The sequence below is a fragment of the Artibeus jamaicensis genome, unplaced genomic scaffold, assembly GCF_021234435.1.
Source record: "Artibeus jamaicensis isolate MK-2021 breed Jamaican fruit bat unplaced genomic scaffold, CSHL_Jam_final scaffold_537, whole genome shotgun sequence".
Lineage (NCBI taxonomy): Eukaryota > Metazoa > Chordata > Mammalia > Chiroptera > Phyllostomidae > Artibeus > Artibeus jamaicensis.
Genome location: NW_026522047.1, coordinates 16,513,679 through 16,534,830, shown reverse-complemented (window position 1 = coordinate 16,534,830; position 21,152 = coordinate 16,513,679). Strand labels below are relative to the sequence as shown.

Sequence of the window (21,152 nt, the reverse complement as noted above, 5' to 3'; positions counted from 1 at the left end):
TAAAATATTATTTATTTTTACAGAGAGGGGAGGGAAGAGAGAAAGAGGGAGAATCATCAATGTGCAGTTGCCTCTCATACGCCCCTCACTGGGTATCTGGTCTGCAACCCAGGCATGCGCCCTGGCCAGGAACCGAACCAGTGACCCTTTGGTTCGCAGGCTGATACTCCATCCACTGAGCCACACCAGCCAGGGCAGAAAATATTTTTAAAGCCAGTTTTATAACTAAATTTAGAATATCTTTGAAATGAGTATAGAATGCTTTGGTGTGATACACATAATTTTTAGACTACTAATGTTATTCTCTCTTATCCCTCACTTAAAAGTAACATATGCAATTAAAAAATTATTCACAGTTATATACTTATTTCCAAAATGGAGTTGGGACAACTATGCATTTGGGCTATATTTCCTTTTGAGATTAAAATATTTGACACGATAGAATATCATGTATTTTTTAAGAGAGAAATAGTCTTGTATCTCTCGGACCGCAAACTTAGACTATGGGTTTTTGAAGAGATGCAGTCCGGCATTCACATACGAGATGAATTCTTGCTTTGTCTGGTGAACAGTTACTTAGGGCTTGCTCAGTGCCTGGCCCTGGGCGAGGTGCTGGAGATACAGCAGAGTCAGTCGGCCTTGTGCCCTTAGCACCTCGTGGTCTGATGGAAGAGGCCCGCAGGTAAGTATTCACAGGTGAATGATAAGTAGGCAGAGGGGCTGTGTGAGGCAGATGGACTGTGACTGGTGTGGGAGGTTTTTCTACTGACTCCTCCTGACAACTAGAAAGCCCCCTCGGGTGGAGAACAAAGTGGGGGTATTCTAAACGAAGGTGTGGAGGCCTCAGAGCAGAGCTTAATGACAGAAGTGCGGGTAATTAAGTGTGCCTGGAAGCTGGGCGGGTGGGAGGGCGTGGCAGGAAAGACTGGAGAAGAAGTATTTATGCCTTCAACACATTCTTCGTGAGAGTAATATGGCCTCTGTATGTAAGGAGCTTACGTTCTCACAGGGAATAAATATATAATTGTTGCAGCGAAAATATATAGGCAAAAGTCAGACTGTGCTTATTGTCAGACATCTAGGGAGGAAAGAGTGATAAAATTCAGTCTTGGGGGAATGCTGGGGTAGAGCAGTGTGAAGACCAGGTAGGCAATACCCAGGTGAAAATTAGGAGGATTTTACTAAGGCTGTTGGTTTAACTAAGTTGAGCTCAAGAGAAAGGCCTGCAAACCAAAGAGTCCCCAGTTCGATTCCCAGTCAGGGCACATGCCTGGGTTGTGGACCAGGTCCCCAGTGCGGGACATGGTAGAGGCAGCCACACACTGATGTTTCCTTCGCTTTCTCCTTCCCTTCTCCTGTGTCTAAAAATAAATAACTATTAAAAAAAGAAAGAAAGAGTAAAGGAGTGTGCCAGGACTGTAACCATGAAAATGCTAACATTCAAGGATACAAAAAGATTATCCAGTGAAAAAAGCTGTAAGACGGGTGGGGGAGTGGAAGACTTAGGAAAAGGGCGGGTAAATAGTGATGGAGAGAGACTACACTTTGGGTGGTGAACGCAATACAGTAAGTAGGCAGAAGACATAGACCTGTACACTTAAAACCCGCATCATTTTATTAACCAATGTCACCCCAATACATTCAATAAAAAATTAAAAAGCAATATAAAATGCACAAGAAAGAAAGAAGGAAGCCAAGAGGAACTGCCGTAGATGAGAAAGTCGAGAGCACATGTCACCGAGGCTGGGCAGGGGTGCTCTCCACACGCCTCTGTTGCAGGTGCCCTCACAGGCACCTTGTTCAGTGAAGGTCTGAACAAGGCAGTTCTTGCACATAGCTTAATCACTTTCCGAAGTAATAGTTTCTAAATTTATAGATTTGAGACTGATGAGATTATTTGTTTTCATAGCAGGAATTCCACATTTTCCTACCACAGTATTTGTGCCAGGGAAGAAGATTGCGAAGGGGATTCTCGTTTCCTCCTCCTTCGAACTGCAGGGCAGCGTCCTGCCGACGCGTCCTTTCAGCAAACTTCCAAGTCCGCGCGGTTGCTTTCCAGAGCGGTGTGCTGAGAGCTCGCCGTCTCAGGTGCTCTTCCTCCGCAGCTGTGGAAGAGCTGCACTGTTCCTCCTCGGCAGTGTGCGAGCAGTAACAGCCCAGGGCCAAGAAAACAGAACAGAAAGAAAGCGCTGTTTAACCTGTGGCAGGATATAATGCGACAGGAACGTGCTTAGAAAAGGTTAACCGACATGGTTTAGAGATGCACATATCAACCCCTTTCAACAAGGAAAGTCTCCTGAGCCAGTGTGGCCACCTGAGCAGGGCAGGGGTGGGCGCTCGGCTGAGACCCGAGCCCTCTGTGGGCAGCAGTGGGTGTTAGTGTCCACAGCCATCCCAGCTCTCAGTCCAGAGGCTTGCCACTGGCCCGCGCTGCTTTAGTTTGCTTCAGAGAGATTACCTGGGCACGTTCAGCTCCTCTCAGAAAATGTTTAAAAAATTTTAATTGTGTTAAAAATGCATAATATAACATTTACCGTGTTAACATTTTTAAAATCGGTAGTGTGAAGGATATTCACATTGCCATGTAACAGATCTCCAGAATTTTCTTATCTTGCAAAACTGAAAATCGGGATCTGTGAAGCAACTCCTGTTTATGTTTCCCTCCTCTCTGTCCCTGGAAACACTATTTTGTTTTCTGTTTCTGTGACTAACTACTTTTAGATACCTCATGTAAGCGGACTCACGGAGTATTTGTTTTTTGTAACGGGTTTATTTCGCTTAGCACAGTTTCCTCAAGGCTCATTTGGGTTGTAGCATGTGACAGAATGTTTTTTCCTTTTTAAGGCTAAGTAATTTTCCATTGCATGTGTAATACACCACATTATGTTTGCCCGTCCATCTGTTGATGGGCACTTGAGTTGCTTCCACCTCCTGACTGCTGTGAGTAGTGAGTGCTGCCACCCACGTGGCTTCAAAACCTCTTCGAAACCCTGCTTTCAGCCCTTTGGCGTCTGCACCCAGAAGTGGGACTTGGGGATCATACAGTCATTCTGTTGTTAATTTTTTGCTTCTGTCAGAAGAGCTAGATGAGCTATTTGGGCTTCTTCCTACAGAAACTTTTGATTGAATCCTTATGGCCCTGATGAGAGCAATAGTAGCAACAGAAGGATCTGCAGCAAGTCTCGCCAAAAACCACCTACTGAACAGTGGGGTCATAATTTTAAAGTGTATCTGAACTGAAGTGAATCCACTGAGCACTTTCATTTTATCTTAGCCTTTTATTTTATATGTGGAAAATGGAGAATTCATAATCTCTAAAGATTAGAGGCAAATAGTTGATTTTTTTTTTAACGGGACCAGTGTTAGTTCGAAAGGGAAGAGCCAGGAGGCCAGTTGTGATGTGGATTGGATGGACCATCGTAGAATCGTGTTTGAGTTGCTGTGTTCACCACAACCTGTGCTTCTTGTTACCACTGCTGTTTGTTTATCGAGCACTTTCTACATGCATGTCACCAAGCTGCCGGCACCACTCACTGTTTGACGTTGTCTCTCCGAACTCAGTGGTGGTCAGGTGTAACCACGATCCTTACATTCAAGTGAATCTGGGACTTAGGCTGGAGGAGCTCTTTGCTAACTGGCTGACTTTCAATGTGAGGCCAGAACTGAGAGGCACCGTAGAGGTAGCCTGACACCGTGAGCTCGTGCCTTCTTGAGGGGGACAGCTGCTGTGGTTGTGAGCCTTTGTTGCACATGGAAATGTAGGTCCATTGTTGCCAATTACACTTTTTAGAGGGAAATCAGTAACATAGATTTGAATGGGAGATTCCCAGTTTTTAAAACATGTTGGTAAAATATGGTATGTTCACAGGTTAGTTTGGCCAAGGGCTACCAGTTAGCAACTTTCAATCCTGTACAAGCCCATCGCACAGAGGGGCGAGGTGAGCTGTCCAGTGTCACACTGGAAGTCAGGGGTGCAGTGGGGTGTCAGTGTGCAGTACATCTCTCTTCATTTTTTCCCCTTAAGAGCACATTAAATTACAAGTTACCAAAACATTTCTTTGCATTGCTATGAAAAATTGAAGTGTGTAGCTTAGGCAATGGGCTGGTGAGTGACAGGGGATGGATTGACTATAGATTTTTGATGCATACTTAAAATTCTTTACTTTTGAGGTTTATTCTATTGAAAAGTGATTGATACTTGTAGTGCTGACACTTTGGGCATACACATTTGGTCCATCCAGACAGCGTCATCATTCACAGCTGAAAAGAAATGGGCTGTCAAGTCCTGGAAAGGCACGGAAGAACCTTAGATGCATGTCACTAAGTGAAAGAAGCCACTCTGAAAAGGCCACATACTGTGTGATTCCAACCGTGTGTCATTTTGGAAATGGCAAAACTGTGAAGACAGCTCAGATCAGGGCTTGCCCGGAGTTGGGGTGTTTGGAAAGGACGAACAGGCGGTGCACAGAGGACTTTTAGGCCATTGCAAATGCTCTGTGTGATAGTGGTGCATACATGTCATTATGTACAGTTGTCCAAACCCGTAAGTTGTACAACAGCAAGAGCGAACTCTATGTAAACCCTGGACTTCGGGCGAGGATGCATCAATGTAGGGTCATCAGCTGTAGCAAATATTCCTGTCTGCTGGGGGATGTTGATAATGGAGAAGGCTTTGCTTGTGTGGGGCAGGAGGTATGTGGGAAATCTGTTCCTGCCTCTCAATTTTGCTGGATCTAAAACTGTAAAGTTTTTTTTTTTAAAGAAAATACAGGTATTCCTTGATTTTCGAAAGTATGTGTCATGCCACTTTACTCTCATGAAAGGCCTACATTATTACCTGTTTTCACTAACTAAAAGAAATCCAAAGAGGATTTTTACTTTCAGGAAAAGAGGTGAAAAGCAAAAATAGGGTTCAGGGTTTCTTCTGCAGAGAGCTTTACAGAGGCAGGGCGCGCCCCAGGCAGCCAGTGCTGCCCCACCAAGCTGCTTCCCTGTGAACCACACTCAGCATTGAGCCCCACACTCAGCTGTGCACCATGTCGGTGAGCATCTGTGCTGTACCTCTTCTGTCGTGTGCACCTTCATCGTGACATGTTCTGTGGTGTTAGAAAAGCCTAAAGAGATCTCATAAGGGTGTTGCTTTAGAAAAGATAATGACCAAAGAGGTATAAGGAATGGAGACATAACTTGCCTCTTTTCATGGCCCCAAAGGCGAAAAGCTCAGGTTAAGTACAATATGATAAGGAAGGCACTTTAAGGAATAAGAACAACTGAGGGAGGAGAAGAAATCTCTGCCTGCCTTCACTTCTGCCTTAGTATGTAGGCAGCTGATGCACATTTAAGGTACTGCAAGGATAAAAAGGCAAAATTTTTCTCAGCTAATCTGTAAAACCTAGTTAAACGTTAGCTTTATTCATTTTAAAATTTTGTTATCTCCCTGAGAAAATTAGTGAAAGGCATTGGGAGGTGCTCTGGCTTTAAAAACACTTTTCATAGGATGACTTTCTTTGGGTTGAAAGAGGATTGTCTAAGGCAAATATGGAGTTCAAATTTGAAGAGTTTCTGTTGACTGGGACCGGGACTGTCAGCACAGAATCCTCAGGACTCGATGAACTCTGTTTAACCCGGAGCTGGGGCCATTTGAAGCACGCTGCCATTCCCCTAGAGTCGGACTGGACCCAGCCCTGAACGAGGAGTTCTCTGACCTTGGCTTACGGGGCAGAAACCCAGCCTGTGTCATAATCTGCATTCTGAGTTTTAAATATCATATTCAAAGTGGGACAGAAGATGAGACCTGAGCCAGAGGAAGGAACATGTTTCCTGATTGTCTTTGCAACATGCTGCTTTCATTGTGGGTTTTGGAGTCTGTTAGAGCAGAGTTGGAATCTTGTTACTACCAATTCTTTATTTTGTGATGCAGGGCAAGTTCCTCTGTTCGTTCTCAGCCCCTGTTTATTTACTTAAAAAATGGGAATCAAAATGTCTGTCTTGTTTGGGTAGTTGTGAGAATTGAATGAGATAAGACGTGTAAAAGCATCTGTAATATACCAATACACAGTAGGTTTTTCGGTCAGTGTAAGTTTATGTCCTTCCATACTTCCTTTGTCTTTAGTTTTGGACTGCTTGCTTTATCCTCACACGTGACTTCACATGGTCAACATGTATGGGATAAATATGTCCTCTTTATTAAGGCATGTTTTCTTAATAGTACATAGTTGCTTTGGATTCAATTTCTCACTGTTGGGTAGAAGCAGGGAGCAGTTTAAACATATTGATGTTGATATTTGGAATTTCAGTATCAATTGTCCAAAACTAGACAGAGTATATATCCCATGTGGATGTTCTAGTTATTTGTTTTTTATTTTAATAAAATTTCCATTGGCATTGGATTAAATATATGGATTTAATCCTTTGAACTATAGTATACATGACATACTATTTGTGGCTTTTGGAAGGACAATTTTAATCTTTCTGATATGACCCAGTTAATAGCATGAAATCTACTTGATCACATGTTGACCCACTGTATCAAAATACTAGATCTCTTTTTACTTACCAATGTAATAGGTCACTGACTTGGACACTTCCTTTGGTTTTGGGCTTCGTTCTTAAATTTTTTGTACTTACAATATTTTTAAAATGTGATTAATGTAAAATATAGCAAAGCTGACTTAATATTGATGGTTTGAATGCTAATGATTAGTCCTAATACTTTCTCTGCAGGATATGTTCTTTTAAACTAATACAGTATTAATAGTAATAACTTTATAGAATAGGGGATATAAGTGGGAACTTTAAAAAAATGTTATTTATGCATATCTTAACTGCAGTGACTTTTAGCCAGTCCATTATTTTTTCAAAAAGCTCTATCCTAGTTGCACAAATGGTTTTACGAACATTTCCTCCAAGCACTGAGTGAAGTCCTACGAGTCACCCTGGCCAGTCTGAAGGCTCTCATAGCAGGGAAGCTCAGAGCGGTCGCTGAGATTTCGAAATGCTCCTGTTAACAGACATTGCTTTTAGAGCACTTCGTCCTGACAGTTGAAGAAATTGCTTCTGTTAGAAGTTTGGAAAGCAAAAACAGAGGTAATCACAACACAGTTTTTGCTACAATGTATGTTAGGTTGATTCACTAGATCAAATATTTAAAAAGATTACTGTATGAAGTTATTCGACTTATTTTTAAAATTCTTCTTTGCGCCCTAGCGGGTGTGTCTCAGTGGGTTGAGTGCCAGCCTGCAGACTGAAAGGTCACTGGTTTGATTCCCAGTCAGGGTTGCAGGCCAGGTCCCCAGTAGGGGGTATGTGAAAGGCAGCCAGTCAGTGTATCTCTAATATGTTGATGTTTCTCTCCCTCCTTTCCTTCCCCTCTCTTTAAAAATAAATAAATAAAAATCTTTAAAAAATTCTTATTTGCAAAAAAATTGGTATACTTTGATACCTATAATATTAAGACAGCTTTTCATTTCTTTGTGGCCTGGCATGATAGACAATACTTTTGGCTTAGAAACTGAGTGTTGTGTGTTTTTGTGTGTGTGAGCAGGTAACATAAGCGTACAGGCCTGTGTGTGGAAGATCATATATGTGAGAGTGCATTTGACTTGGAACCAAGAAAAACCTGGAGCAGTGTCTCACTGTTAATAAAACTTTAGTGTTCATGCAGTTGTATGGCTGTCAAAACATACTCATTCGCTCATCTCCTAATTGCTGCTGGGTAAATAATTGGGTATCATTCTCTTACAGAATGGTTTTCAAGTTCAGCAGTACTCCGTGGTCCAGTTGTCATAAGATGACCCGAGAGTTGACTGGGGATTATCTCACATTTTTTAGACCCCCTGTTGTTGAAAGACCGTAATTTAGCAAACTACACATATTTCAAACCTGTTTTGTCCCTTGTTAGCTGTGAGAGACTTGGGGGACACATTCCGCCCCTTTGAAACCACAGGTTCCTCACACAAGAATAGGGAAGTAATGCTCATTTCACGGGATTCCTGGGACAAGTAAGTGAGATAAAGTATGCAAAGTAATTACTCACATTGCCTGCCACACAGTAAATATGCAATTAATGCAAATTGTCTCCTTCTTAAAGAAGATTTTATTTATTTATTTTTAGAGAGGGGAAGGGAGGGAGAAAGAGAGAGAGAGAAACATCAGTGTGTGGTTGCCTCTCACATGCCCCCTGCTGGGGATCCAGCCCGCAACCCAGGCATGTGCCCTGACTGCGAATCGAACCAGCAACCCTTTGGTTTGCAGGCCAGGACTCAATCCACAGAGCCACACCAGCCAGGGCTAAATACTCTACTGTCTTATTTTTAAAATATAAATATTATTTGACAATTTAAAGATTTTTTGAATATTTGAAGCACAGTGCACATATATTTCCACATTCGTTTTCAGGAGAGTAGGAGCGCTCTCTGCACCTCCGGGGAAACCCTGATTGAGAACACAGGGTACTGCATATTATAGGTTTAAAAATATTTTTTAACGATTTTTTCAATTGCAGTTTATATTCAGTATTACTTTGTATTAGTTTCAGGTGTACAGCATATTGGTTAAACAATTAAGTACTTTACACAGTGTTTCCCCTTATGTTTCCAGTACTCAATTGGCACCATACGTAGTTATTACATCTCATATTCATTATGTAGCTTTATAAAGCATATAGGCAAATCTATGTGTAATAGCTGATTGTTGTTTTTAAGAGCTTTAACATATTTATGGTAAACTTCCATAAAATAGAAATTACTCCATGTAATTTGTATACCATAACTTACAAATTAATTCAATTTGAGAAAAATACACAATTGCTATCAAATAATATGCCACCAATTTGGGGAAAATGACATTACTGTGGTCTGTTAAGATAGACTTGAAATCCCATTAGACACCAGCTTTGTCATGTTTCTGAGGTTAATTGGCTGCATTCAGTTATAGGTTATGAACAGCCCCACTTGAATAATCCACCAAGCTGTCAGGCAGAAAGACCAGTAGTTCACAGGACTAACTGACCTTGTCAGTATAATAGAAACACAAATAAAATTCTCTTTGCCAACAACATTACAGATGCAAACCCTGGGAGAAACTGCTCGGCCCTGTGACTGTCCTGGAACCCTGACTGTTAGCAGAACAGAGTGGGTGGGGGTGGGTCTTGATGAGCGAAGTCGGGGGAGGGAATGTAAAAATCCCTTTGGAGGGAAATTAATTAGGCAAAATGTTAGAAACACGTAGCTTTAGAAAAGATTTTAAACATCTTAACACTCCAAAAAGTAGTGTCAGTGAATCTCTGTAAAGGTAGTGTCTTTAAGTTTGCTATATTTTTTCCCTTGTTCTCTGCCTCACACCCCTTTGTATAGTTTGGGATATTATTGCAGGGAGCTGTTTGCTGAAAGGTGAGAACAAACTTGGACACAGCACAGCATTGTAATGAGGACGAAGCACAGTTGCCGCCCTGCAGTCTTGCTTCACTTAATATAAGACAAATACTGCCTAAGGCACCAGTATATCCTTGAATCCGAAATGGCTGTTTGTTTATTTGTCGGTGAGTTGGTTGAGATTTGGATTTGTGCCAGCGCAGGGCAAGGGAGAAATGTTAGAAGAGACAGAGGGAACTGTCACTCCCTAACAAATTTTGACAATTCGCTTTCTCTCCCTTTTTGGTAATGATGCGAACCATGCATTTTATTAAAGAACGCCCAGAGCAATAGATCAGTCTTTCTCAAAGAAGACAAGTGTTTTCAAATGCTTTAAGAAGTTTAGTGAACCACTATCAGGGTTTGGTCTTTAAAGGAAAAAAGCAAAAGAACTTTAGCTTAAAACTCACTGGGGGATATGGGTCCCTAAAAGGAAGCTAGAGAAATTGGGCAGCAGACACCAGCCTTCACTGTAATGCTGTGGAAGGGCTGCAACATTCCTGTTGCATTTCCTTTTTGTAAAAAGGCATCTTTTACATTATAAGACGACAATCAAGTTGTTAAGTGGACTTCAAAAATAGTAATAAAAAAAGATTTATAACGGAAAGAATTGATGGTATATTTCACCTAGAGTAGGAAAGACAATGTGTAATAAGGGATTTTGTGGTTTTACAGCTCAGTGCATGTGTTTGAAAGCTGTTCTCTCAGCAACGTGGGTGGCAGGTTATGCTACCATATAATGTATTGTAGTTGGCTCTCCCCACTCGTCAGGGTTAGTGCTCAACCATTCGGAAACTTTTCTCATTGTTCTATCATGTGAACCAAGACTAGTGTTGAATTCCCAATAACTTACCAAAAAAAAAAAGGTTTAATTAGAAAGTTTGAAACTTGATTATATCTTTTTGTTTCAATACAGTGCAATGTATATTAGTATTTTATCTATTATTACAGTTACTTTTAGTCAAAAAGATATCAGAATGAAGACTTTATTCTTTTTAAAGTAGGTTTCACAGACATCTGTATGCTGAATCTTGCCCTTTTTTCTGTATTAACACTCTGTTTCCATCTTAAGCATTTTGCTTTAGATGGACCATGGCTCTTGGCAGCCAGTGCATTTTTAGCAAATAATACTGTTTCTAGTAAGAGAAAAAAAAACTTAGTGTGAGGTCCTTGTAAACTGAACCTTTGGAACATTACTTTATTCCCCCCCGCTTTGTGCTTCTTCTCTGTTTGTGTAATGGTTATAAATTACATCCTTTGAAAGGAAGAATTAAAAACATTTTGTTTTGTTATTTTCATAGTTGATTTTTTTCTTTACCTGCTATTTTAAAGATACACAGAGAAATAAGCAATTATGATACTGAAATTCCATTGTGCCAGCACCTCCAGAGCATAATCCAAAAAACACAGAAAGCCGCCTGCCGGGTTGTCTGCCGTGTGCCTGTGTGAGCATCAATGTCTGCGGTGCGCACGGCGCCTTCCCACTGGGAGTTCCTCTCGGAAGAAAGACTCTGTGTTTCCCCGGTGCAGTGCGGCATTCGCTGGTCCTTATATTTTTCATTTGTGAGGGTTTCTGTTTATAAGAGCAGCTGCGTAGATGTATGTCACATGATTGTCACTGGCACATCAAGAAGTAGAGGAAAGAAAGGCCTGTGTGTTTCTGCAGTAACAAATAATGAATACAACTTTAAATGAATAATAAAGTATTGAAGGCAGGAAATAATGAGATTTTTTGAGATCTATATATGAAGCGGAATTGATTTAAATATTGATTTTGCCCTTTAAAGTCTATTTTAGGTGAATATAAAAATATCATAAAATTCCTGTATTTCACTTGAAATTCAGATACTTAAATCTGATGATGGCTTCTTGACGAGATTGAGTTAGTAAGTTTTTTTCAACTGAACCTATATAATTAATCAAGGATGGTATTACAAAGTATATTATGTATCTGTAGATAATTTTTTAATTTTTAATCTTAGTTACTTCATTCATTTTTAGTTTTGTTTTGCTGCTGGTTATCACATTAAACACAGAGAACAAATTTGCAAAATGTAGTCCCGTGTTTTGGGCAGGTGGACCTTTCATTCAGACCCATAAAGTATCAAAAAGAAAAAACAGTTACCAGGTAACAGGGAACTTCAGGTTTAAATTTGGTGAGATGGAAGTTGATGCCCAGTCTTTGAGTTTATTTGAATCATTCACCATCATTTTTTTCCTTAAAAGTTTCTGCATAGAAGGTATATGCATCTTTGCTGAAACTAGGTTTTTACCCACTTGAGCTATTTTTCATTGAGAGATAATTTTAGATTTGTTTGCCTCTGAATTTTACTCTGAGTTTCCTAATCAGTTAAAAGCACTTTTGCGTTTTGTGATAATTCCATCGACTGTTTTATGGTTGTTTCTGCTGGTTGTTAGAACGCAGGGACCGTCTGTGTGGGACCAGTCGCCCCATTTGGGCAGTCGGTCCAGTGGGCAGAGATGCTTGCTCGTCTCTCACACGCGCTCAGTTCGTTCTTGCTCAGTCCTGGCCTTTCTTTCTTTCGTCCTATGGGTGGAAAAGATTTGCCATCTGAACAAACACGTTTCTCCAGGAACACGTGCCTCCAGGAAGGGGAAGGAAAGGCATCAGTTCCCTAACACACTAGTGATGTAAAGGCCCTGGACGCCTGCGCCTGCTGACTGCCACCAGGCCCAGCTGCTCACAGGGCAGCCTGGCACACTGCCACCTCCCTGCTGAGCTGCTTGTCGGTGCTTGTGAATGGAACAGAAATGTCCATGCTGTTTCTACTCGGTTGTCACTGATTGCAGTGTTAAGAAACAAGTTAACATTTTTCCTCTCAAAATGATAGTAATTTACATCGCAGTGAAGTCTAACTTCGTAACATCTAAGTAATAAGTAGACTTTAGTGCTTTAAAAATTCATGATAAATAAAATTCATTACTTCTTACTCCAAAATATTCATTTTATATAATTCCACCTTAACTATTCAAGACAGATGTTTTAGATTTGGATAAACACTTAAAAGTAAATTATGAGGTGTTCTCTTTGTACTTTTGTAAACAAAATTTGTTATAATATGAGTTATGGGACCAGTGGAAATCACAGATATTGTGAGCAGAATGTGTGTGTGTTTGGGGGGTAGTTAGTTCAGCTGTTTTGACAACCTGTTATTGAGAGTTAAGAGATGTTTGCATTTAATTTTTAATAGACCTGGAGGTGTGTGTTGGGTTTTCACCTCTGCCTGGTCCGTGGCGCGCACTTTCCGTATTCCCTGTTGGGCTCTACTTCTAGGGCCCGTGTCTGGTCACAAACAGAGGGTGTGCTGGTGAGACTGCCCCTTCTTCCCTCCCAGCCCCCTCCTGGGTCTGCAGCTCTTCAGAGCACGCACAGCATCACAGCTTTGTGAATTGCCAGTTTTGTTCACTTATACTGCAGTCAGAAAACATTCTTGTCGTATTTTTATCTCAGACGGACACACTTTACTACTGTGATGTTCAGAGTTTTGGCAGGCTTCATCCTGCGCTGGCGAGGTAGCTCTCAGCAAATCGGAGAGCCTCCCTGAACTTCCGTTTCATCAGCGGTGACTTAGAGATGTGGTGTTGGGATGGTTGCAGCGAATGTGCGTTAAGTGCCTGACCTGTGGGGGCAGCTCAGTACATGGTAGCTGAAAGGAGCCAAGCCCTGAAGACTGGTGACGTTTTTATAGGCTGTAAGAGCACCCACTGGTGTACTTCTCTGTGCAATCTTATGAAATTGGGGAGTTTCAGCTACACGTATCTATTGGAGGCACTTTAAATCTTTGAGTTGATAAAATCCGAGTGCATGGGCTTTGGAGTCATCTTACTGGGATTTGAGTTTCTGCTCTGCCACCTAAGTGTGAACCCTGGAAAATTAGCTTCTCTTTGTCTCAGATTTCTTGGGTATAAAATGAAGGTGAAAATAGTGTACTTCATAGGCCTGGATAAAATCAGTATATGTAAAACTCTTAATACTGTGTGTGGCAAAGAATAATTGTTCCGAACATGTTACTTATTGTTAACTGTGATTATTTCATAGAAAAAGGAAAATCATAAAGCCAGAATGGAGTCAGCTTTACTTAATGGATGTCTCTTCCATCCACTTCTGAATAATTCCCATTACTTTTCTTTCTAGAGCCCTTAAGAGCTCCACATCTCCTTAAAATGTATTTAGGATTGCATTGCAGTTGGAATTCTGCTTTCTATTTATTGCCTCCATGGGACTGTGATATCCTTGCAGCAGAAATCTTTAGATGTCTCTTAATCAGCTGGATCTGTTGAGCTTGTCACTTGCTTCTCATAAGTCTTGTGTTAGTTCTTAACAGTTCTTCTGAAGGAAGCTTGATTGTGAAAAGATTTTTTAAAGGCTTCATTGCTCTACTGAACTTCTTAAAAAATGGTAATTGGGTATCCTGCTTCAACTGGACTTTTAAAATAAGCAGTTATTTGCTTAGTGGTTAAATGACATATAGAAAAAGTATTTTATAGTGATTCTTTGAGATCTTACACTCCTGACGCCTCCATCTATTTTTCAGTGGTTTGTAGCCTGGCGGTGCCAGCACACAGCCTGTTTCCTCAGATGTGCACAAATGTGTGCACCTGTAACGTGCACCTACAGGCTACCTTCACCTCTTATCGTTTTGAAAATTTATTTACCATTAAAATTGATGGTCATAGGAAGACAGCGTACCTTTTAATTGCTATACTTTAAGAATTACTCATGCATATGAAAAGTCTAAATTTGTGTAATTTGCATAAGATTTTCTCATAGTATTGTACATTCAAATTCTGTTTCATATTTGTCCTAGGATAAAACAAATTAGTGTGAAGTGTAAAGGAAATATACATTTATTTATATTTTAGAGCCCATTTAACAGCGGATCGTAATTTACCCGGACTGTCCAGGACTTGGAGGAGACAGCCTCGCCCCCAGCATGCGGAGTTCTGCGGCTGGGGGCTGGGGGCTTGCTGCTTCTGGGTGCTCAGCACCCCTCCTCCCCATGGGCCATGAAACACACATGCGGCTTTTCTGTGTGTGCAACTTTTTAGTGTAAAGTGGGACTTTATGAGCATCCCAGAATTGGGAGTATACCCTCTTCCTTCCCCATCACGGTCCTTTTCCTACCTCTTATAGTTGACCATGGCTCTAACTTTTTGTGATGATTTCCTTAGTTTTTAAAAATATTTTTATCATGCATGCATATTTTTGCTACAGTAAAACATGTGCACAGGTTAAAAGTCTGGGAGGACTGCAGTAGCACCTGTAACAACAGCCCTTCTCCCCTCTCCGATATCCCCTCCCACTCCTGAGGGGCAGTGCCCTTAGTTGCTTTGGCCTTACTTGCATTCCCTGCCAAGTAACACAGGGAACAGATGTCTGTCACAGATAAGTACGATTCTACATAGCATGTCTGTACCTACCTGTATTTAAAGATGTGATCTAACGATACCTGGCTATGAAACATAGATTTGGCTCTCAAATCTCGTTTCTTCTCCAGTGTACTTCTCTTCATTTGCCTAGTGTAGCTTTTCATGGTGTTTGCTGAAATCATTATGTACGGTTTCATTATTATAACCACATAAATATTATTTATACCTGATTTATATCATGTTCTATGCTTAAATTTACTTTTTAAACATAACCTTATTTTTCTGTAATTAACAGTTGCCTCATTTTTCCTTAATTTCTAAAATGTTATCAGTTATCAATATATTCCTAAATTCTCTAACAGACTCAAAATATCTCGTGCTGCAGTACATATACTCCCTTGGTTCCACGTTTTCTTCTTGGAAACATCCTTTCTGGACATCCAGCTCAGCGACCTTGCAGTGGGGGGGGGGGGGCGTGGCAGCGTGTAAGAAGGGGTTTGTTACAGGGATTTTGCCTTACACCAGTAGGAGTTGCTTAAATAATTTGTGAAGCTGTTTGCACGCCTGATGCTGGAGCTCGAAGTCCACAGGCGAGGCTGCTGCTTCACTTCTGCGCTCCCAGTCTTGTCTGAAAATATTTTGTGCCCCCCGCCACCAGAAACATGTGAGGAAGGGACTCCTGGGAAGTGCAGTTTAGGCTGAGCTAAGGTCACTTGTTACAAAGCTGCCATAGGCGGCATGAGAAGGTTCCTCTTAGAACTGACCCGTAGGAGTCGTAGTTCTTTTTTCCAAGCAATTCATTTAATTTCAGTTAATTAAAAATTGTTTTTGCATACCTGCACACAATCTCTTTGTCATCTCTTGATCTTTGGAGTATTTTCAGAATCAGCTTCCTTCGTAGTATAAATTTATTTTCACACTGTTGCAGATTATATAACTAAAGTAGGTGGAAGACCATTCAAGGTGAGGCTGAAGAGGCAAGCAGTGGTGAGCATCAGCTAGAAATCTGTGCTCTCCTCCTGCTGGTCCCTTCAGAAGTGGCCTATGAAGAAGGAGATACACAATTTTAAATCATCGACAAATATCCACTAGAGGTACTTGAAGTCACAGGTCTGGATACAGTTATGGAGGACAATTTCAAGTGTCCTATTAGCTTAGCATTAATAAGTCTTCACTTTATTAATCTTTAAATTTATCGATCTTTACTGAATTACCAGTTATTTTTCTTGTCATTTACAACCTTTACTAGCTTTAGTAAACCATGTTATGTACTTTTGTATACAAAATTATATTTAAGCTACAATATTACGTAAAGCTTTAAAAGCCTTAGCATTTAAAACAGAAATAGGTCTTGGTCAGGCACGTTATTAGATAAAATCCAGAACACAGTAGTAAGCTGTATAAAGAACTGTTCCTAGAAGGAGTTGATTGGGCAAGGTGGGTGGTCACTGGTGACTTTGACAAGATTGGAATGGGATGCAGATAACTAGCAGGTGAAAAATTTAAAGAAAACCCAAAACTTTTCAAGTGAGTGACTATATGGAGAAAGGAGCCAAACGTGGGAGATGGCAGAAAGAAAGAACAAGGGGGAATACAGAAAAAGCTTTCTTTTTTTAAAATCCTCACCCAAGAACATTTTTTTAAAATTGTTTTTAGAGAGGAAGGGTGAGAAACATCAATTTGAGGGAGAAGCATTGACTGGTTGCCTCTCACATGCGTCCGGCCCGGGGACCGGTGCCCAAGCAGGGACTGTACCATCCTGACCCGGGGTCGCACATGCCCACCCACCCACATCTGGACTGGGCTTCGGAGCCGCAGCCCAGGTGTGTGCCCTGACCAGGACTGGGCTCCGCAACACCTTGATAATGGGACCTCGCTTCAACCAACTGAGCCATACTGGCCAGGGCAAAAAATTGTATGTTAATGGTGGTGAAATTTTCGTTTACTGAGGTCCAAACCAGAAATGGGAGAGAAAACAAGAAAGTTATTTTGGTGAAATTTTGGCCTTTTGTTAATTTTCTGTTTAAAATACAAAAATAATATAAATAATTTTTTGGCTTAAAATATGTTAATCTTGTAATCAACCATTTACAAAAAATTAAATGTATACATACTTTGTGTACTTGAGGTTTTTATATCTATGAAATAAGTTTCTAATAACATTTTAGAGATGACTATGAGAATTTTAAACTGGGCAAAATAGAAGCGAAGCAGATTCGAGACTTGGTGTTTATGACCCTGGGCAGTGTGGTCGACGGCGAAGCTGCCTGAGGGGCGTTATCAGCTGTATGTGCTTTGTAACATGCTTTTAGTGATTGCGGTCAGTAAACTTCATGATGTGTCCTACAGAAACCGGGGATTAATTGTATTTATTGAGTAGTTTACTACATTTATAATTCTGGGTATATTGTGGGCAAAATCATTCATGTTCTAAAATCTTATTACAGCTTTTTGTGCACTGAGGCATGTAAATTATAAGTACTCTAAAAGTAACTTTGCATCTGTTAGAAAGAATGGTTAAATTTGTCAAAAACAGTGTATTAGTAAGGAGCTGAATATAGAATCTTGGTCTTACTTTTTGTTCATTATTGTGCATTTACCTGGAGGAAAGGTCATTTCAACCAGAAGTACTTTCTCCCTCCTCTGAACTCCCGTGTACATCTATTGTAATATTTCTTCTTGCTGCTATAACCGATTGCCTCGCGCTTAGTGGCTTGAAACAACACACGTTCGGTGTCTCACAGTCTGGAAGTGAGAAGTCCAAACCGGGGCCGAGGGTTAAAACCGAGGTGGCAGCAGGTGCCTCCTTTCCTGGAGCTTCTTGGGGAGAACTGTTTCTGGCCTTTTCCAGCTTCTAGAGAAAGCTGTTTCTCTGCTTTTCCAGAGCAGGGGTGTCACACTCACTGGTCACTGGGGCCACATCAGCCTCGAGGTTGCCTTCAAAGGGCCGAAATCATTTTGGGACTGTAAATGTAACTGCTCCTTAACTGTTAAGGAGTTGAAAGTACACTTGGCCCTTTGAAGACAACCTCGAGGCTGATGTGCCCCCCCCGTGAACATGAGTTTGACACCGCTGGTGCACAGGGCAGGCAGAAATGACGCCTGCTTGCGTGTACTCAGTGACTGTTTGTGGCCCGAATGAGTGAAAGGTTAATGATAGAAACCCCATTTCTGATGTACTCATTTTGAGTTAGTGCTAATGAAGTTCATAAAATCTCACTGATCAAAACACCGTGGGGGTAGAGATTCAGTTATTTTATTTTATAGTTAAAAGGGGGAAATCCTTTAGTCTTAAACACCAGCTACCTTAGGTGATAGTTCTCTTGCTCCATCTCTGCCTACCCTCTTTCTTTATAGAAAAGATGGAAAGAGAGAAAGCATAAAGAAGGAAAGAAAAGGAAGTTATGAAAAGAATGAAAGAAGAAAAAAGGGGGAGCAACAGAAGACATGGCGGCATTCGTTCAGTTGTTTTTCTGGGGTAACTCGTGGGGCCCCAGTTTAGAGTCTCTGACGCTCCTTGCCCTTTGATTGTGTTGATAAGATAAACCTGTATTTGCTGTAATGTCTGTGGTTCGCTTTTGTCCAGTGATTAAGATAATGTAAAAATCAGTGGTTTTTTAAACTGCTTTATAACTTTAGGAAAATGTGTAGAAACTTTGGTTTACCTTTTGACTTACGATTTTCCTTTCCTTGTTAAGTAAGGACAGTTTGGGCTCTTGTTTAAAATAAAATTAAAAACTAAAAAAATTATCTAGCATTTCTTATTTAAAAACATTTAAAATCTAGATTTTAGGTTTTTATCATCATCTAGAATAGATAAATAGATCACTTATTAACCATGTTCAGAAAGAAAGGTTTGTTTGATGCATATTTAATGACTCATTTTCTTTTGTTAATGTCCTTGTAATTTATATAGAATCTGGTTGTTATATGAGTTTGGAGGCATGTTTCTTGAAATATTTTAGAAACCTGAGATTCTTTTCCTGCTTGTATCAGCATGGTCTTTGATTGGATGTATACATTTGTACGTGTCTGACTCTGACACAGAGACTAGTATCAAGATGGCACGTGTCATGTGCTTAGTGCCTGGGAAAACAGACCGTGGTCTGAGTGTCCAGTAACTGGTAATAGTGACTATCCTGTTGTCATTCTCTCAGTGAGCCAAGAGGTCAGTTTTTAAGTCAACTTAATTTTTTAATTTTATTTAAAACTTTTTGCCATTTTTAAATTACAGTTGACATACAGTATTATACTAGTGTCAGGTGTACGACACAGTGGTTAGACATTTGCACAACTTACAGAGTGACCACCCTGAGCAGCCTGGCACCGTCTGACGCCACGCACAACTAAGTCAGCTTTCGAATACGTTCATTGTAATACATTACGTTCATTGGGTGGAAATCTAATCTGACTTTTCTTTTCCTGGCAGCAACTCGAATTGGTGGAACCAAGTGGCTGGATTCACGTTCCCTTAACCGATAATCATAAGAAGCCAACTCGCACATTCATGATACAGATCGCTGTTCTAGCCAATCACCAAAACGGAAGAGACACCCACATGAGACAGATTAAAATATACACTCCAGTGGAGGAGAGCTCCATTGGTAAATTTCCTCGATGTACAACTATCGATTTCATGATGTATCGTTCAATAAGGTGACCTGGGGTCAGGACCGAGTCAGTAAACACTTCTCTGTTTTCTCTGGTCAGTAAATGTTGTGTCTGGTATCTTTATTGAAAAGGCATCTGTCATTTTACACTTTTGTATGTATTAAGTGTTTTATTGTGGCTTTAGAAATAAATTTGTGTCATACTATCTTTATTTTCTTTAAAATACAATAAAGGTCACATCTTTTATGTTATTAAAAATGGATTTGAAGCCAGTCGTTGAATTTTTCATCGATAGATACTACCTTTAATACGACAGAATTCCCCTTTTTTCCCTCCAGAGGAAACGTACTCTTTCGATGAGGCCTTTTTAAAGGCCGTGTCAAAATAAGCTTAGTATTCAGCGTCTGATGAGAACCACTCTGATTTGGGGAACATGGTTAATTGGGTCATAATCGCTTCCATGAGATGCTTCTAACCTACGCTTGCCGGTACCCGGGTACGATGTCGGAGATCGCCGGCACACTCGGCTGTTCTTCTCACTTAACGCTGCACTAGAAGAGTTGCCTTCAAGTTTGTGTCTGACACGGAAGCGTTCCTGAGGGATAAATATGTCTCATGAAAATTTTTAAAATGTATGAAATTATTCTTTATATGTAAAAAGATATTAAAGGAGCTTAAATGTGTTTCCTCTCCATGGTTTAAAATGAGTGGATTTGGTTCTGCATACTTTTTTTTCCTATATCTGTTACTTTTGGGGAGGATGCTTATTCAGCCACAGAGCTTCCCCAGATTGGCTCTTATTTGGGAAAGATACCTTGGAGATTCCTGCATTACTGGAGAGACTGAAGTCTTAAATGGTAACGTTTAAAAATAATTTTGTGTCTGCTTTTGTTCCGGCAGAGAGTACTTATTTACATGGATACTTACAGGGGTGTCCAACCTTTTGGGGTCTGCACCACACTGGAAGAAGAAGAGTTGTCTTGGATCACAGATTAATTACATTGTGACATGTAATCAGAAAAAAATCTCCTAATGTTTTAAGTAAATTTACGATTTTGCGTTGGGCCGAATTCACAGCCGTCCTGGGTTGCAGCCCATAAGCCACAGGTTGGACACCCCTGCAAAGAAAGGTTTTACTTTTTCACTCAGCAGTCTGTGCTGTTCTGAGTTTCAGAGTTTCACCATCTGCCTTTTGTTGTCTTTGAGGAAGTTTGGTAGGTGATTTATAGAGTCACCAAATAGACTGTAACCGACTGAATCTCACTGGGGATCATCAGCAGATAAATCCCAGCAGAGGTGCGATGTGGGGTGCGGGAAAGGGCGGAGGAGGGGATTGAAGGGAAAACACCTGGATGGGAATTAACAGGGGAGGAGAAAATCAAGGAGACTAGAACAACAGTATGCCTACACCAGGCCCTGCACTAGGTGGTTTGCTTTATTAGTCCGATAAGGGAAGCATTCGTGTAAACAACAGGGTTCAGTCTAAGGGACAGGGAACTCTAGTGAAAATGCAGAAGGAGCCTTGGCCTGCGGCTCAGTTGGCTGGAGTGTCATCTCGTAGGCCAGAAACGTGGCGGGTTTGACCCCTGGTCAGGGTGCGTGTGGGGGGCAACCAGATCAAAGTTTCTGTTCTTTTTTTAAAGATTTTATTTATTTATTTATTTAGACGGGATGGGAGAGAGAACGAGAGGGAGAGAAACGTCATGTGTGGTTGCTTCTCATGTGCCTGTCACCGGGGGG

General features: G+C 40.8%; 1 protein-coding gene across 3 annotated transcripts in view; it reads left to right on the top strand.

The window, feature by feature from the left end:
- ANAPC10 (anaphase promoting complex subunit 10) overlaps nt 1-20,101 on the top strand; it is a 43,605-nt gene extending 23,504 nt beyond the window's left edge. The window contains exon 3 of one of the 3 annotated variants that reach the window (XM_037162365.2): nt 19,231-20,101. In XM_037162365.2, the coding sequence (XP_037018260.1) occupies nt 19,231-19,461 (231 nt within the window). In that variant the 3' untranslated portion in view covers nt 19,462-20,101. The remainder of the gene's footprint in view (nt 1-19,230) is intronic. The other 2 variants (XM_037162364.2, XM_037162366.2) reach the window with 2 other exon arrangements.
- Nucleotides 20,102-21,152: the final 1,051 nt, after the last annotated feature.